General features: G+C 38.5%; 1 protein-coding gene across 2 annotated transcripts in view; it reads left to right on the top strand.

The window, feature by feature from the left end:
- Positions 1 to 17,467, top strand: part of LOC150087935 (F-box only protein 3-like) — a 210,560-nt gene that overhangs the window by 114,554 nt on the left and 78,539 nt on the right. For both annotated transcript variants that reach the window (XM_090369278.1, XM_090369277.1), the window contains exon 6: positions 12,437 to 12,605. In XM_090369278.1, coding sequence (XP_090225404.1) covers positions 12,437 to 12,605 — 169 coding nt within the window. The remainder of the gene's footprint in view (positions 1 to 12,436; positions 12,606 to 17,467) is intronic.

Below are 17,467 nucleotides of genomic sequence, written 5' to 3'. Positions count from 1 at the left end.
CTTGGAAGCTACTAGGCTTTTCATACCAACTAAGAAATACTGTTCAAGCTTTAGGCTTAAATGGATGTCAGATGAATTAATGTGGCTCTTGGCAGAGAAGAAAAACGCAGGGGATGCATATAAATTATTAGGCAATACAGAAGCCTATGGCAGATATAAGCTAATCTGTAATCAAGTCACAAAGGAGGTTAGGCAGGCGAAGGCAGATTACGAGAAATCTCTGGCAAAGAAAAACAGCAAAAAGTTCTTTACTTTTGTAAATTCTAGAAGGAAAGGGATGAATGAGATTGGTCCACTTAACATAGATGGTTTGGCTATTAATGATTGTGCTCAGGTATCTGATAACAAAATAAAGATGGAGTAGCAATGATTGTGTGAAAATGACAAAGACTATCGAGATTGCATAAAAGACAAAGAGAAAATCAAGTGTTGGATTTAGCATGCCCTTAAACCAGCAATACCATTCCATTCCATCTAACAATGATGTACCCGAAGTGAGTATTAATTATGTACAACAGAACATTTCTTCGATTGTGGAGCAGATGAGTTTAAATGATCAAGCTCCTTTGCTTTACACCAACTACTATTTACATAAGAACAGACATAGTATTTGAAAGGATATATTGATGAAAAATAATTTCTATTCTGTATGCTACATTTTTAATAGTCTATGGTTTGAAAACAACACAAAGAAACCATCTGCTAAAGGTAGGTGCCCCATTGATATGGACTGCATTTCCTGATGTTGACGTCAATGGGATCTTTGTGTATAATAGCCGCAGAGAATTTAAGTCAAACAGCTTTGTCTACCCAAAAGTTCCATTGTATTTACCAAAGTTGGATTTAGTGACAGAGGCTTATTTCTCCTCGCTTACCGTTCATGCAGATAAGACACCTGAGACATACATATGAACAATATGGCATTCCAGGCCGAGTGATCAATGAGCCTGTTTCAGTCAACACAATGATCCGTTTCTTGCCAAGGGAGATTGACCGAAACAGGCACATTGATCACTTGGCCCAGAATGCTGTATTGTATTATGTTTGAATCAGGTGCCTTATTTGTACATATAAAACGCAAGAAAATACAAGAGTCCGGCTTGATCAGCTTAGTAAGAAAGCGAGTGGTAAAAGCATGGCTTTAATATTTGGTCGCCATGCCTCTCTATCGATTGTATCAAATTACGATAGATCAGTCATTCTTTGATAATAGTCACATGGAAATTAATTTGGCTAAAGACGACATGAGCAAAGCGGTTCCGATCGAGGAGCGACAGGAAATATGGAGCAGTGATAAATAACTTAGAATTGCCCTAGGAGAAACGAACCATACCATAGAGCTTACTGTTTAACGTGCATGCAGAGAAACTCTCCTGTCCCAGGACTTGTCTTGGACAATTCAGAATGTTCGGAGAGAATTTACATCTAACTCCATTCGTGATGGCAACAAGTGAGCTCAGACAATCTTACTGAAATGGTGTTACTCCACATCATCTCCTTTATGTAGCAATGAAGATAATGAGATTGAGTACGAGAGTCTCTTTGATGGTGGATTCCAAATACATAGGTAAAGATACAAAACTGACCCGTGAGCAAGTTCAATCCAAAGAATATATTAACAGATGTATTGAAAACAATGTGGCCTTCCTAAGGAAAATTCCAAACTCTACCTGCTATGCTCAATGTAATGTAATGTAATGTGATGATGCTTTCTTGCATCACATGCCACTACTACTACTGCTACTACTACTATGATTAGACAGCTTGGTAAACGTACAATGTTCTTGAATTGGAGTACCAATGAAATCGGTTGGCCGTGCTTGCTTTAGCTATTGTAAGAGTTACAGAATAAGGGGCGTGATATTAGTGAGGATGATGGGAGCAACATTGACTTTGTGGAGAAGAAAACGCTAGTGAACGAAGATGCTGTGACTTGTGCGATATACTTTAAGAATATTGTGGATATAATTATGCACATATTGCAGTCGAAACGTTATAGTCCATTTGATCAATTTTACATGGTCGACTTTTTCAAGCGCATAGAATTTCAACACTGTGGTAGTCTGCGCACACACATTTTTATGTGGCTAAATAATGCTCCCAAAAATTCTTTGGGTGAGAACAAAGAAGATGCCATCGCAGTGATCGACAAGTTAGTGTCTGTCCCCACTAGCGACGCTTCGGGGAGAATAAAGTTTCAAACTCAGAAACATGCATTCATGTGATACAAGAAAATAACACCAGATAAATGACAGACACGTTCATTTGAAACACCATTCATGCATTGTCCCGTGAATAGTGTTTCAAATTGACAATATTGTGTTGCAAAATCATCATTTCCAGTTTGATCAAATCGACAAACCAAAAATGATGTCAAATCACATCATGTCAGTCATTGATGCCTTTCATCCCATTTAATTTTGCTATTCTGTCACGATTTTGCGAGACAGAAATGATATGTAGCAACATCTTGACAAATTGGTTTTACTTCGGTCCGAAATTTAGTAGGTGTCACCAAAGATGCTTTCACATAAAAAAAAAAAAAAAAAAAAAAAAAAACCTTTACCATTTCACCCATACAAAAGTTTTAGTTTTTCTTGAATTTAAGCTATCGACTTCCTCAATGTCAGATGGAAGTTTGTTCCAGCAATCAATCATCTGCTGGCTAAAGACGAATTCCCACACATCTATTTTGCAACTGTGTTTCCTCAATTTGAATTTATGCTCCCTCAAGTGCATAATCTGAGCAAGACAAAGGATCCTATCAGCATTGAACTTGCTCAAACCATTCAAGGCCTTATACACCTCAATCAGATCACCTGACAGTGCCTAATCTACAGGCACCTCCGTAGCCAGGTGGGCAAAAGCAGCAGTGCATAGCACACTCTTCTTGATTAGACCGGGGTTCGAGCCCGTGACCACCAAATACGGAGGATGCGGAAATGTCAGGGAATGACCACCGCATATCTCCAGAGCAATATGGCTTTAGTTACTAATGCTCCTAAAAACCAAATAACAACAACAGCCTAATCTACAGATGCTGCAATTTGCAGAACATAAGCCTTTCTTGGTGAGGGGAACAACCCTTTGTTCCCCTCACCAATCTCATTGCCCTTTTCTGTACTTTTTCCAGCTGCTCTGCATCCTTCCCAAAATGAGACCTCCAGACCTGTATGTAGTACCCAAGGTGTGGCCTGACCATTGCCTTATACAAGGCAACAATCACCTCCTTATCCCTGCTAGCAAAATTCCTGTATATCATTGATAAGACACCATGAGCTACTCTTGCAGCCTGTCTGCACTGTCAGAAAACTTCATATCTGGTTGCACAATAACCCCCAAGCATTTTTCATTCTCCACTACCCTGAGTGTAGTACTGCACAGTTGGCACATTACTCTAGGGTTACTGCTACCCTTATGCAATACTTTTCATTTGTCAGTGTTAAACTTCAGTTGCCACCTCTCAGCCCATTGCCCAACTTTTCTAGATCCTGTTGCAGTAGCTTACTGCCATTATTGTCATTAACAACCCTGTCATCATCAGCAAATTTGTACATTAAGCCTGATATATACCTTCATCAATATCATTGAAAAAATATACAAAACAATGGGCCCGGCACCGAATCATGGAGGACTACTAATAACATTAGTCCACAAAGAACAGTATCCATTGATTACCACTGTCTTCTCCCAACCAGCCATCCTTTTATCCATAGCAGCAATGTGCTTAATGCCATACTGCTCCAATTTGTACAGTATACTTCCATGTGCAACAGTATCAAAAGCTTTCCTGAAATCCAAGAATAAGATATCAAAATTATTTTTTTGCATCCAGTTCATTGTGACCATATCATAGTATGCAATCAAATTGGTCAGACAAGACTTCCCCTTAACAAACTCATGCTGTGTCTGAATTATTACTGCAGTCTTGTCTAGATGATCCTGCAATACTTCTTTACCCAGTGACTCCATTATTTTCCCAGGAACAGAAGTTAAACTAACAGGTCTGTAATTACTCGTGTTACCCTTTGTGAATTGGGGATACATTTATACATCTACAATCTATGGGAACCTCCCCTGAATCCAGAGATGTTCTCATAATAATTATGACTAAGGGTTTGCTTACTTCCTTTGCTGCCTCCTTTGGTTGGTATATAACTGGATAGATCCCATCCACCCCAGGTGCCTTTCTCATGTTTAACTTTTACATTTTCTCCTCCACTTTGCTTTCAGTTATTATAAAATCCTTTTGCTCCCTGTTAGAGTTTGACAGACTTCTGGCATTCCCCTCCCTAAATAAATTCTCATGTGTGAATGTAGATGCAAAATGCTCATTCAATTTGTCAGCTACCTGAGTAGGATCATCAACAGTCGAATCATCGATATCTTCATTCTAGAGTTTATGTAAATAAAGAAGTCTTTGCTGTTCCTCTTTGCATCCTTTGCCAAAGGTTTCTCGTAATCTGCCTTCGTTTGCCTAACCTCATTTTTTTCTTGATTACAGATTAGCTTATATCTACCATAGTCTTCTGTGTTGCATGATAATTTATATGTATCCCATGCATTTTTATTCTCTGCCACGAGTCTCAGTTCATCTGACATTAATTTAGGCCTAAACCTTGAGCAGTATTTCTTAGTTGGTATGAAAAGCCTAGTAGCTTCGAAGATTACCTCCTCAAATGCTTCCCATTTATAATTTTCTGTTGGTAACATCATTAGTTGGTCCCACTGTATAGAATTTAAGAACTCTTTTTGAAGTCACTGTAATCACATTTATGAAAGCAAAAACCCTTTCCTTTTCCCTTGGTAGTAGTTACATCTTTAAGTACACTGATCACTGCCACCTAGTGGTTCCTTCATCTGCAGTAAAAAGTATTACTCCCTCTGGTTGCCTCTTGAACATTCTGCTGTAGGAAACTATCATCCAATAAATCTAGAATAGCTTTGCTAATATGTGAGTGACCAATTGAAGTTCCAGTCAATATATGGGAAGTTAAAATCCTCCATTGTGTGAGACATTGATTTTCCAGTCCACCTAATTCTGTGTTCAGTTGTTTGTTGCACTCATCAGTGTCATTAGGCCTATAAAACTCTCTTACCCTCATTTTTCCTTTCTCATCACTTATGTCCCTCCACACTGACTCAACATTGCACCGTCCACCCATTTCAACTGTATGCAGTGCCTTAGATTTTGTTTCTTAACTAACAGCATAAACCTTCACCCCCTTCCTATCCTGTCTGTCCTTTCTGTACACATTGTACTCCCCATCAAATTCTGTGTAACCTATATCTGTGTAATACCACGTCTCTGATATCCCAATAGTATCTGCCGTCGATGTCTTGAACAGCACTTTGAATTCATCAGATTTATTTACTATACTAATAGCATTGGTGTATCTGCAAGTATACATGAATGTTTTCTTACTCTTAGTTAACTTAACACAGCCCATGTATTTACTTGTTCCGTGATGACTCCTAGCATTTCTAAAAATCCCCAGCAACTTGCTTTCCAGGTTGCTGTTTCACCTGTGTCTGTGGCTTCTGTTAGTCTGTGAATCCCCCCCCCCAAGCTAGCAGTTTTCCGACCCACCTAACACTGCCTCAATAGCATCAGCAAATATTCTTGCACCCTTTCTTTTTAAGTGTATCCCATCCTTGTAGAAAAAGCCTCTGCTTTTAACAAGCATATACCACTCAGAAAAATTCTACCTCATGAGCCTTGCACATTCTCTCCAGGCCAGAATTGATTGACAAGGCTCTCATTGTTTACTCCCTACAAAAAATCTACAAAGTTTATTTTAAATCCACAATGAGATTGCAGATCCTCTGCAAGGAAAAATTGCAATAAATTATTAGCATTTGTCCGATTTTACGAAAATTAGCAGGTCTCTACTACTCAAGTTGTCTGTCCAACTGTCTAATAAAATTTCGAAACTTTAGGACCTCCACATATTTTTTACTCTGTCATAAATCATCAGGTGACACAGAAGCCTTTGGTAGATATGAGCTAGTCTGCAATCAAGTCACAAAGGAGATTAGGCAAGCAAAGACAGATTACAAGAAATCTTTGGCAAAGGATGCTAAGAAAATCAACAAGGATTTCTTTACTTACATAAACTCTAAAAGGAAGAGGATGAATTAGATTGGTCCACTTGATATCGATGGTTCGACTGTTGATGATCCTGCTCAGATAGCAAACAAACTGAATGAGTATTTTGCATCTACATTCACACATGAGGAGCTATTCAGGAAGGGGAATGCCGAAGTTTATCAAACTCTGGCAGGGAGCTGAATGATTTTGTAATAACTGAGAGCAAAGTGGAAGAGAAATTGTTGAAGTTAAACATAAGAAAGGCACCTGGGGTGGATGGGATCTATCCAGTTATATTAAAGGAGGCAGCAAAGGAAGTAAACAAACCATTAGCCATAATTATGAGAGCTTCCTTGGACCCAGGGGAGGTCCCCTTGGACTGGAGATGTACGAATGTATCCCCAATTACTGCAGTCTTGTCTAGATGATCCTGCAATGCTTCTTTAACCAGTGATTCCATTATTTTCCCAGAACAGAAGTTAAACTAACAGGTCTATAGTTACTTGTCACCTTTTGAACCCCCTTTGTGAATTGGTGATACACACCTCCAGTCCATGGTTACCTCCCCTGAGTCCAAGGAACATCTCAATATGGCTACGGGTTTGCTTATTTCCTTTGCTGCCTCCTTTAATATAACTGGATAGATCTTATCCAGCCCAGGTGCTTTTTTATGTTTAACTTCAATTTCTCCTCCACTTTCAGTTATTACAAAATCACTTAGCTACCTGTTAGTTTGGTAAGCTTATGGCACTCCCCTCATTGAATAACTCCTCATGTGTGAATATAGATGCAAAATACTCATTCAGTTTATCAGCTACCTGAGCATGATCATCACTAATCAAACCCATCTATGTTAAATGGTCCAATCTGATTCATCCCTTTCCTTCTAGAGTTTTCATAAGTAAAGAACTCTGCTGTTTTTCTTTGCATCCTTTGCCAAGGATTTCTCGTAATCTGCCTTTGCCTGCCTAACCTCCTTTGTGGCATGATTACTGACTATGTTATATCTGCCATAGGCTTCTGTGTCACCTGTTACGTTATATGTATCCCATATATTTTTCTTCTCTGCCACGAGCCTCATTAATTCATCTGACCTCCATTTAAGCCTAAACCTTGAACAGTATTTCTTAGTTGGAATGAAAAGCCTAATAGCCTCTAAGATTAAGTCTCTGAAGGCTTCCCATTTAGAATTCATTTGCAACATCATCAGTTGATCCCACTTTACAGAATTTAAAAACTGTCTGAGGGTAGTCACCCTGTAGTCACCTTTACGAAAGCAAAAGCCCTTTCCTTTAGCCTTGATGGTAGTTACATCTTTAAGTTTTTTTTTTTTTTTTTTTTTTTTTAGGAGCATTAGCAACTAAGGCCATATTGCTCCGGTGATATGTGGTGGTCATTCCCTGACCTTTCCATATTTGGTAGTCACGGGCTCAAACCCCGGTCTAATCAAGAAGCGTGTGCTACGCACTGCTGCTCCTGCTCACCTGGCTATGTTGGTGCCAGTAATTCCGTCATCATTACATTGTGATCACTGTCACCCAGTGGTTCCTCTATCTGCAAATTCTTAATGCATGAATAATCACTGCTGATAATTAGATCAGGAGTATTACTCCATCTTGTTGCCTTTCAAACATGTTGCTGTAGAAAACAGTCATCCAATAAATCCACAAAAGTCATGTGAGTGACACAAGTTCCAGTCAATATCTGGAAAGTTAAAATCACACATTATAAGACATTTCTGATTTACTTGCCCACTATTTCTCTGCACAATTTCTCATTATACTCATCAGATTCATTAGGCCTATAACACACACACACACACACCTACTCTTTTTTTTTTTTTTTTTAAATTTCCCAGTGCTTATGTCACACCAAGCAGACTCAACATTGCATTGTACACCAACATCAATTGGATATACTTCCTTAGATTTTGTTTCTTAACTAATAGCATAACCCCCCCCCTCTCCCTTCCTGTCCTGTCTATCCTTTCTGCACACATACTCCCCAAATTCCAATTCTACACTGCTTATCTCTGTGTTACACCATGTCTCTCATATCCCAATAATATCTGCCTTTGATGTCTTGACTAGCACTTCAAGCTCATAAAATTTATTAACTATATTCCTAGCATTCGTGTGCATGCAATTATACATGCACCTTTTTCTACTCTTAGTTACCTTAACACAGCCCATGTATTTACTTGTTCCACTATGACTCCAAGCAGTCCTGGACATCTCCATTGCCTTGCTTTCCAGGCTGCTGCTCATTCAAATAGAAGCAGTGCAAGAATCACTTTTGCCTCTGCCTGCAGCCACTTTTTAATTGTTTAGTCTGTGTATCCCCACAAGCCAGCAGTTTTCTGACCCACCTCGATAGCATCAGCAAATATTCTTGCACCCTTTCTATTTAAGTGTACCCCATCTCTGTAGAAGCAGTCTCTCCTGTTTTTTCAGCACAGACCTGGCTGAAAAAAAATTCTACCACTTGAGCTTTCACAATCTCTCCAGGGCCGAATTGATTGACTAGGCTCTCTCCTGTATATTTGTCTGATCTGCACCCAAATGTGAAAGTTAACCTTTCTTCCAGCAAATACAAGTTCGTTAATTCAGCCGATGGATCAAGGTGTTATAGCTTCCTTTAAACTTTATTACCTAAGAAGATATTTTTTACAATTGGTAGAAGCTACTAATGGAATAGGCAGTCTTTCAATTTGAGATTATTGGCAGAATTATAACATTTTTGATGCTGTAAAAAATATTGTTTGTGTGAGGTGAAGTCAAGAACTCAGCAATGAATTCAGTGTGGAAAAAGCTGTGGCCACAAAGCTCCACTAAAGAAGCCACAATTTAAATATTGGAGGTAGTTGAAATTGTGAGAAATGGCAAAATGATTAGCAGAGAGGAATTTGAAGAACTGGAACCAGCAGATATCACAGAAGTCCTTGAATCTCATAGAGAACAATTATCAGTGGACAATATTTTTTCACATAGTGAAGAAGATAACAAAAATGATAAAAACAAAGATTCACACAAAAATTTGACTGTGAAGAGACTGAGTTTTTAAGACTTGCAAATCAGCTTAGCCAAGAAGTTCTGGATATGGATCCTAATTTTGAGAGGAGTTTAAATTTTTGGAGAACTTTATGATTAGCTTTAGTTCCTTATGAAGAAAATTATAGAGAAAAACAGCATGCTTCTAAGTAAACAATTTTAATTTTTTTCCAAAAAATGCTGGATACTGTTGCAAATTTATCACAGGAAAATAGCAATGAAGGCGCAATGAATTTAGATTAAATATCTAGAGGTACATATTAGCAAGATTAATTTGATGGATGCTTGTAATTTTTTTCCTTTTTCTTACTGAATGAAGACAATTTTTTCCAATTTAATTTTTTTTTGTGTACAGTATGCAACCCTCATTATGTCATATAAACTACATTTCACATTGCACGGATTTGGACTGCACGGTATTTTCTGGAATGTAATCCCCGTGCAAATTGAGGGATGGCTATATATTACAAGCATTTACAAAGGCTTTTGACAAGTCTATAATATATAGCCATGTACACTTGGTAGACAGAAATCCTGAGATACCTACCTAGTAACAGGTAGGCCTGCCCACCTTTCACCCGAATAAAGGCAGTCACAGAGAGGTATTGAGTCCACTAGTTCACGAAAGCGTTCCACGGGTATTTCCATCAATGCTTGCTGCACCACTCTTCATAATTCCATTGTATTCCTGGGTTGGAGGATCCAAAGCTCGAATGGAGCTTTTCGCAGCATTCCAAAGATGCTCCACTGGGTTCATGTCCGATGAACGAGGAGGACATTTCATGGTGGTAAAATCTGCAGAATGCTCTTAACCATGTTCTAGTCACCACGGCTCTTTGAGGAGGTGCATTGCCCTGCTGGAAAAGTCCATTGCCCTGTGGGTGTACAATGACCATTAAAAGATGCAGATGGTCTGCAAAGATGGACATGTAACCTGGACTGTTCAGAGATGCATCTAGATGTACCAGAGGTCCCAGTGTGTGCCAGTTGAACATGCCCAAGACCATTACCAACTGTCTACCTGCCTGAACAGTTCCTTGTTGACATGACGGGTGCATAGCTTTGAGTGGTTTCCAACAGATATGCATCCTCCCATCTGCTTGAAATAACTGGAAACCGGACTCATTGGACCAGGAGACCCATCTCCAATCATCCAAGTTCCAGTGCCAATGTTTATTTGCCCAGTTGAGGTGTAGAGTCCTGTGTTGTGGTGGTAGCAATGGGACTCTGGTGTATCGGCAGATCCCATAACCTATTACAGCTAATGATCACCTGATGATCTTGGTGGAGACGTTTCTGTCACCTCCCTCATTGCAGTCTACGGTGATTTGTGCCACTGTCACTCTTTGGTTGGTTTCAAAAATGCAAGACTGTCCTCGATAACCACGTTCTTCCACGATGTTTTCCACCCACAACCACATTCATCCACCATGTTGTTCTCCACCCACAGCATGATGAGATGTTATTCTGTAAATGGCATACTCACAATACACTCTTGATACTGTCGAACGGGGATAGTACAATTTCTGTACTGCCTCCACAATGGAGTGATCCATGCATCGGGCACCTGCTGTTATCCCTCTTTCAAAGTCAATTAGCTCATGACATTTATCCATACTCACATCAAATTGCCATCTACATGAATGTAGTGATGCAGCCTACATATCTGCCGAGCAGTGTGTTTATCCACTAGCGAGAGGGGGTGACAGTATCGAATTGCCCAGGAACTAGGTATCCCACAAATTCTGTCCTATCAGTGTATTATGTAATTCGAAAATTTAAATTACGGTGGAGCGTCGATAATCTGAACTAATTAGGACTGGGGGTAGTTCGGACTTCCGATTTGTTCAGATTTTCGAAGTTATCAAAAATACAGTTCTGCAGATGGAAAAAAAAAAAAAAAAAAAAGATTTATTAAGCTTAGAAATAAAAACTAAAGTTGTACTTAAGTGTTTTTATTCGTAGGTAACAAAACAAATGAAACTTTCAGTCACAATAACACATGTATAGGTCTTTAACGAAAATAATTACTTATTTTTTGTTGCACCATTTTGGAACTTTGTTTCTCTGATGGCAGATGTCTCTACTCTTTTTGGCAAGAGTAGAGTTGGACAGTATTCAGTTTGTTGCTCATATCTAGCCTTTGTGGGTAGCAAAGTTGGTAGAATCGCCATTCTACCCGCCCTGAGTTCAAGTACCGTCAATGATGGGAGGAATTTTTATGGGCCTTTTTCACAACAGGGCTGAGTTAGTCGGTCTCAGGCGAGGGTAGCATGGTTTTTCTTCCAGCAAACAGAAAATCAACCACAAAACAACACTCAATTTACAGACAGTATGCATTGAGCAATATGGCCTCAGTTGCTGATGCTCCCAGAACATAACAACAAACAGCATCTTTTAGGGATGGGTCATTAGCTGTTCTCATAGTGGGTTTTTTTTTTTTTTTTTGTTGCACGATCATCTGAATCAAGTTCTGATGCAAACTTTAAAATTTTTTTTTCCTTGTTGTAATTTCTGTTATTGTTGACTTTCCAAACTTGTAAAATCTTGCTAACGAAGACCCGCTTTCTCCCTTTTAAAGTATGTTTAAAATCTGTCCTTGGTTTAAAACCCAAAAAAAAAAAATTATTTTTTTTGGGATTTTACAACACAAAAAAAAAAAAAAAAAAATGTCAGCGAACAGAAATATCAGATTATAAAGTATTATGTTTAGTTAGTATGGTATTTATCTTAATTAAGCTATGTATGTGAGCATATTTTTATTTTGCTTACTTGTGAATGATATTCTTCCAATTTTCACATAATTAATTTTTTTAATTGGTAAGGTAAAATAAAAGTATAAATTTGTGCTTTATATCTTAATTTATAGCCTCTGGATAATATTCCTCAGATTTTTGCTTATTAGGATTGCCATTTAATAGAATCAAAATTCAGTTTGCAAATGCGATCACAATGACCGGCACTTTATGCGATTATTTTATAGCACCCTCATAAAAAAAATGAAATAAATGTTGGCTCGTTCATATTATTGACGTTTCGAATTATTGATGTTCAAATTTTCGATGCTCTACTATAATATCAAAATTCTTAATTGTAATTTTCATAAGGAAATTTAATAATAAATTTACACACAACAAAGTATTTTAACTTGGCCCCTCATTGTGTACATCACAACTATTATTCTTGTTATCAAAAGTATTTCACATATTTATAATATATATACCTGTAATATTTGTTTGTTATTTATGATTTCAGAGATTATGAATACAAAACTGAAATTAAAACATACTTTCAGAACAGAAGATTTTTGTCCAGTTGTATGCCGATTACCCACTGCCTCAATTCCAATTTAACTCAGTATATTGTGATAACAAACACTGATGGCTATACACCAAATTTCACTTTATACCCCAAAAGGGACCATACAGTTAAAGATAGCAAAGCTTTTGATGTGTTTATTACAGGTGAGTGCCACTTTATTGCTATTGATATAAGTCAGTATATGAAAGTAATACCTCCTATTTATTTTTAAAGAAATACAATACTGATTATACTAATATTTTAAGGGAAGATGCATACGTATGCAACGGATATGAGACTTTTCTATATCGTTCCATCGTGTAGTATGAACCAGGCACTGTACACCAATGTTGTTAAATTAAATCTTCATCATATCATCATCATCATCCTCAAAAATATTAATATAACCCATTCTTAATTTCCAATGTGATGGTGACTAATAATCATTTTCTACTGAAACAAAAATAGAACTTTATTAAAAATATACAGTGAAAATAAAATAGAATATATGGAAGATTATTATAAATAAAACACACACACACACACACACACACACACACACACACACACACACACACACAGATAAAATGATCACTGTGATAAAAAGTACTAAAATAAATAAGAACAAAATATACATTAAGAAACTTTCGGAGTGATGTGCTCCTTTATCAGCTTAAAATACAAGTAATATGACATACATCAGTATATTCCATAGAGCCTCAACATATATGCATTCACTAACAAACAATGCAGATCATGGACAGTGATGAAAATGGGGAGGGGGGGTTAAAACATCAGCTGTCAGACTGTGGGAGTAGGCCAATGTACATTTGCCATATTATAGATTTGCTATCTTTCATCATGCTGCAAAATAACAGCTTTCATAATAGGATGTGGACATAGTGGCAAAATAACAGCTTTCATAATAGGATGTGGACATTCCATAGACTGGAGATGTGCAAATATGACCCCAATTCACAAAGGAGGATCAAAGGGTGACACAAGTAATTATAGACCTGTTTAACTTCTGTTCCCGGAAAATTAATGGAGGCACTGGTTAAAGAAGCACTGCAGGATCATCTAGACAAGACTTCAGTTATAGCTCAGACACAGCATGGTTTTGTTAAGGGGAAGTCTTCCTTAACCAATTTGATTGGATACTATGATGCAGTCACAAAAGAACTGGATGCAGGGAATAATTTTGATATTATATACTTGGATCTTAGAAAGGCTTTTGATACTGTTGCACATGGAAGACTGCTGCACAAATTGGAGCAGTGTGGCATTGGAGGCAAATCGCTCTTATGGATAAAGGGGTGGTTGAAGGGGAGAAGACAGAGTGGTAATCAATGGACACTGCTCATCGTGGACTAATGTTATTAGTGGAGTCCCTCAGGGTTCAGTATTGGGTCCATTATTGTTTTCTGTATTTATAAATGATATTGATGATGGTATATCAAGCTTAATGTCCAAGTTTGCAGACACTACAAAGGTAGGCAGGGTTGTCAAGGACACTACTGACATTATGCTACTGCAACAGGATCTGGAAAGGTTGAGCAGATGGGCTGAGAGGTGGCAAATGAAGTTTAACATTGACAAATGTAAAGTACTACATATGGGAAACAGCAACCCCAGAGCAATGTATCAACTCTGTGGTACTACACTGACAGTGGTAGAGAATGAAAGGGACCTGGGGGTGGTTGTGCAGGCAGAGATGAAGTTTTCTGGGCAGTGCAGATGGGCTGCAAGAGTAGCTCATGGTGTATTGTCGATGATATATAGGAATTTTTCTAGCAGGGATAAGGAGGTGATTATTCCCTTGTATAAGGCAATGGTCAGGCCACACCTAGAGTACTGTATACAGGTCTGGAGGCCTCATTTCAAGAAGGATGTAGAGATGCTGGAATGAGTACAGAGAAGGGCAACAAGATTGGTGAATGGAACAAAGAGGAGCTCTTACGAAGAAAGGCTTAAGTTTTGCAAATTACAGTGTCTGGAGACTAGGCACCAGCGAGGTGATCTGATAGAGATATATAAAGCCTTGGATGGTTTGAGCATGCTCAATGCTGATGGGGTTCTTCCTCTTGCTCAGAATAATCACCTGAGAGGGCATAAATTCAAATTGAGGAAAGACAGATGTAGGATAGACGTGAGGAAATTTGCCTTTAGCCAGCGGGTGGTTGGTTGGTGGAACAGACTTCCATCCCTTGTCGTGGAAGTTGATAGCCTAAACAAGTTTAAGGCTCAGCTGGACAGGTATTTTGAACAAACAGAGGGGTGAAGTGGAAGTGGTTATTTTTTATTTATTTATATTTTTTTTTGGCCGATGCTGCATTAGCTTGCTTTCTTGCATCAAATGCCTCTACTAATGCTAATGCTAACTAACAAAAAAAAAGCACACTGAACGGCAGCCATATTGACGATCTGATGTTTAGGTACATGGTAGACGTCAGAGTGCCTGGCACATGGATGACTGGACCCAGGATATCTCAGCAGAACATCGCCCGAAGCATGACACCGCCGCCACTGGCTTGTTTTCGTCCCACGGTGCATCCAGGCACCATCACTTCCCTAGGTAAACAATGCACACATACCCGGCCATACACATGGTGCAACAGGAAATGTGATTCATCAGACCAGATGACGTTCTTTCAATCACTCAATGTCCAGTTTCGATGCTCGCATGCCCATTGTAGGCGCTGTCACAGGTGAACCGTGGTTAGAATGGGCACTCGGAGCGGCCTGTGGCTATGCAGCTCTATTTTCAGCAGAGTTTAATGTATTGTGTGTTGTGACACATTACTCCTGTCACCGGCATTCTAATTACCAGTGAGTTGTGCCACAGTTGCCCTTCTGTTGCCACATACTATCCAGTAGAGCTTCGCTCACCTCGAGCATCAATGAGCCGTGGTCATCCAACACCTCGCCTGCGTTTCGTGGGTTTCCCCTCCTTGGACCACTTTTGGTAGGTACTAAGCACGGCTGACTGTGAGCACCCACCAGCCGTGCCGTTTCGTATATATGCCCTGACCCAGTCGTCTGGCCATTACAATTTGACCTTTGTCAAACTCGCTTAAGTCCATTGTCTTTCCCATCTGAAGAACAAGAGTAACACTGATTAACGGAGCTCAGTATCAGGTGTTTTTTATACCGTGTCCCGACCCATGCGCATGCCATAGTTCACCTGCAGTTGTTTCGATTTGCATAACGACTCGCTGGTTATTATGTTTTGCCTCATTGGTGTAAATACTTGTTTGTTCCAAAATATTTAAAAAAAAAAAAAAAAACTGTTAAATGCCTATCATTTTGTTTTGTCTTCTGTTGTTAAGCTAGCAGACCCATCAAAGCATTGTGGTGGACTTTCAAAATGTTTACTTTCCTCTCTTGAGATTAACACATATGAATTTAAATACGAAGCTGAAAGCAAAAAAAAAAAAAAAACACAGGCAAGTATGGCAAAGATACACAAATTATAAAAATTAAAGATTTAAAATTAGTATTTACACAAAATAATACACCCAGATAATAATATAAAGCATTTATCTTTCTGTGTGGATAATTTAATGGTAACATTTTGTAAAGTGGCAGTTCTAAGATACAATTCATAGTCAAGTCTTACTGTTTTAGTTTCTTATTGGGGGGGGGGGTAAAAAGATTTAGGCTTACAAACTGAATTAATAAAGGCCAATATGGAGTGAAATCTGCACATATATATATAGAAACCTGCATGTAGAATGGCATTATGAGTCATAATGCCATTCTATAAGCAGGATGGTGAAGCATCAAATATCTCACGACTATGAATGCCTCTTGAGGTCTGAGAGGTTTGCAGCCAAGTGTTGTCATGGGGAAGTACCTCATTTATGTTTTGATTAGGACATCTTTTTGTATACCTTTTCAATTTCTTGTTTTCATGCATTGTGCTGAGTAAATTATGGTACACTCTCCCTGAAGTTTGAAGACAGATACCTTCTTTTCCCTAAACACAGATGCATGCTATAACTTGATGATCCTGCTCAGATAGCTGACAAACTGAGTATTTTGCATCTACATTCACACTTGATGAGATATTCAGGGAGGAGAATGACAGAAGTTAATTAAACTCTAACAGGGAGCTCAATGATTTTGTAATAACTGAGAGCAAAGTAGAGGACAAAGTTGTTGAAGTTAAACCTAAGAAAGGCACCTGGGATGGATGGGATCTATTCAATTATCTTAAAGAAGGCAGCAAAGGAAGTAAGCAAACTCTTAGCCATAATTATGAGAGCATCCTTGGACTCTGAGGAAGTCCCCGTGTTGTTGTAATTTGGTTTTTTTTAGGAGCATTAGCAACTAAGGCCATATTGCTCCGGGGATATGCAGTAGTCATTCCCCAACCTTTCTGCATTCTCCGTATTTGGTGGTCACAAAGTCCCCGTGAACTGGAGATGTTGCATGCGTATTCCCAATTCACAAAGGGGGAATGAAAGGGTGACACAAGTAATTACTGACCAATTAGCTTAACTTATGTTCCGGGAAAAATAATGTGGTTACTGGTTAAAGAAGCATTGCAGGATCATCTAGACAAGACTGCTGTAATAATTCGGATGCAGCATGGGTTTGTTAAGGGAAAGTCTTGTCTGACAAATTTCATTGGATACTATGATGTGGTTACAAAGAAACTGGATGCAAAAATAATAATTTTGATATCATATACTTGGATATTGAGGTGTATAAGGCCTTAAATGGGATGAGCAAGCTGAATGCTGATGGGATTCTTCCTCTTGCTCAGATTAAGAACTTGAGAGGACATAGATTCAAATTGAGGAAAGACAGACTTGTAGAATAGATGTGTGGAAATTTGCCTTTAGCCAGCTGGTAGTTGATTGGTAGAACTGACTTCCCTCTTTTGTTGTGGAAGTTGATAGCCTAAATAAATTCAAGGCTGAGCTGGACAGGCTCAGCCTTAAATTTAGGAATGGAGGAGTGAAATGGGAGGGTTTTTTTTTTTTTTTTTTTTTTTGCTGATACTGCATAAGCTTGCTTT

The sequence above is a fragment of the Mastigoproctus giganteus genome, chromosome 3 (assembly GCF_048544385.1).
Source record: "Mastigoproctus giganteus isolate SK-2022 chromosome 3, ASM4854438v1, whole genome shotgun sequence".
Lineage (NCBI taxonomy): Eukaryota > Metazoa > Arthropoda > Arachnida > Uropygi > Thelyphonidae > Mastigoproctus > Mastigoproctus giganteus.
Note: the sequence above shows the minus strand (reverse complement) of the source record. Positions and strands in the feature narration are given on the sequence as shown.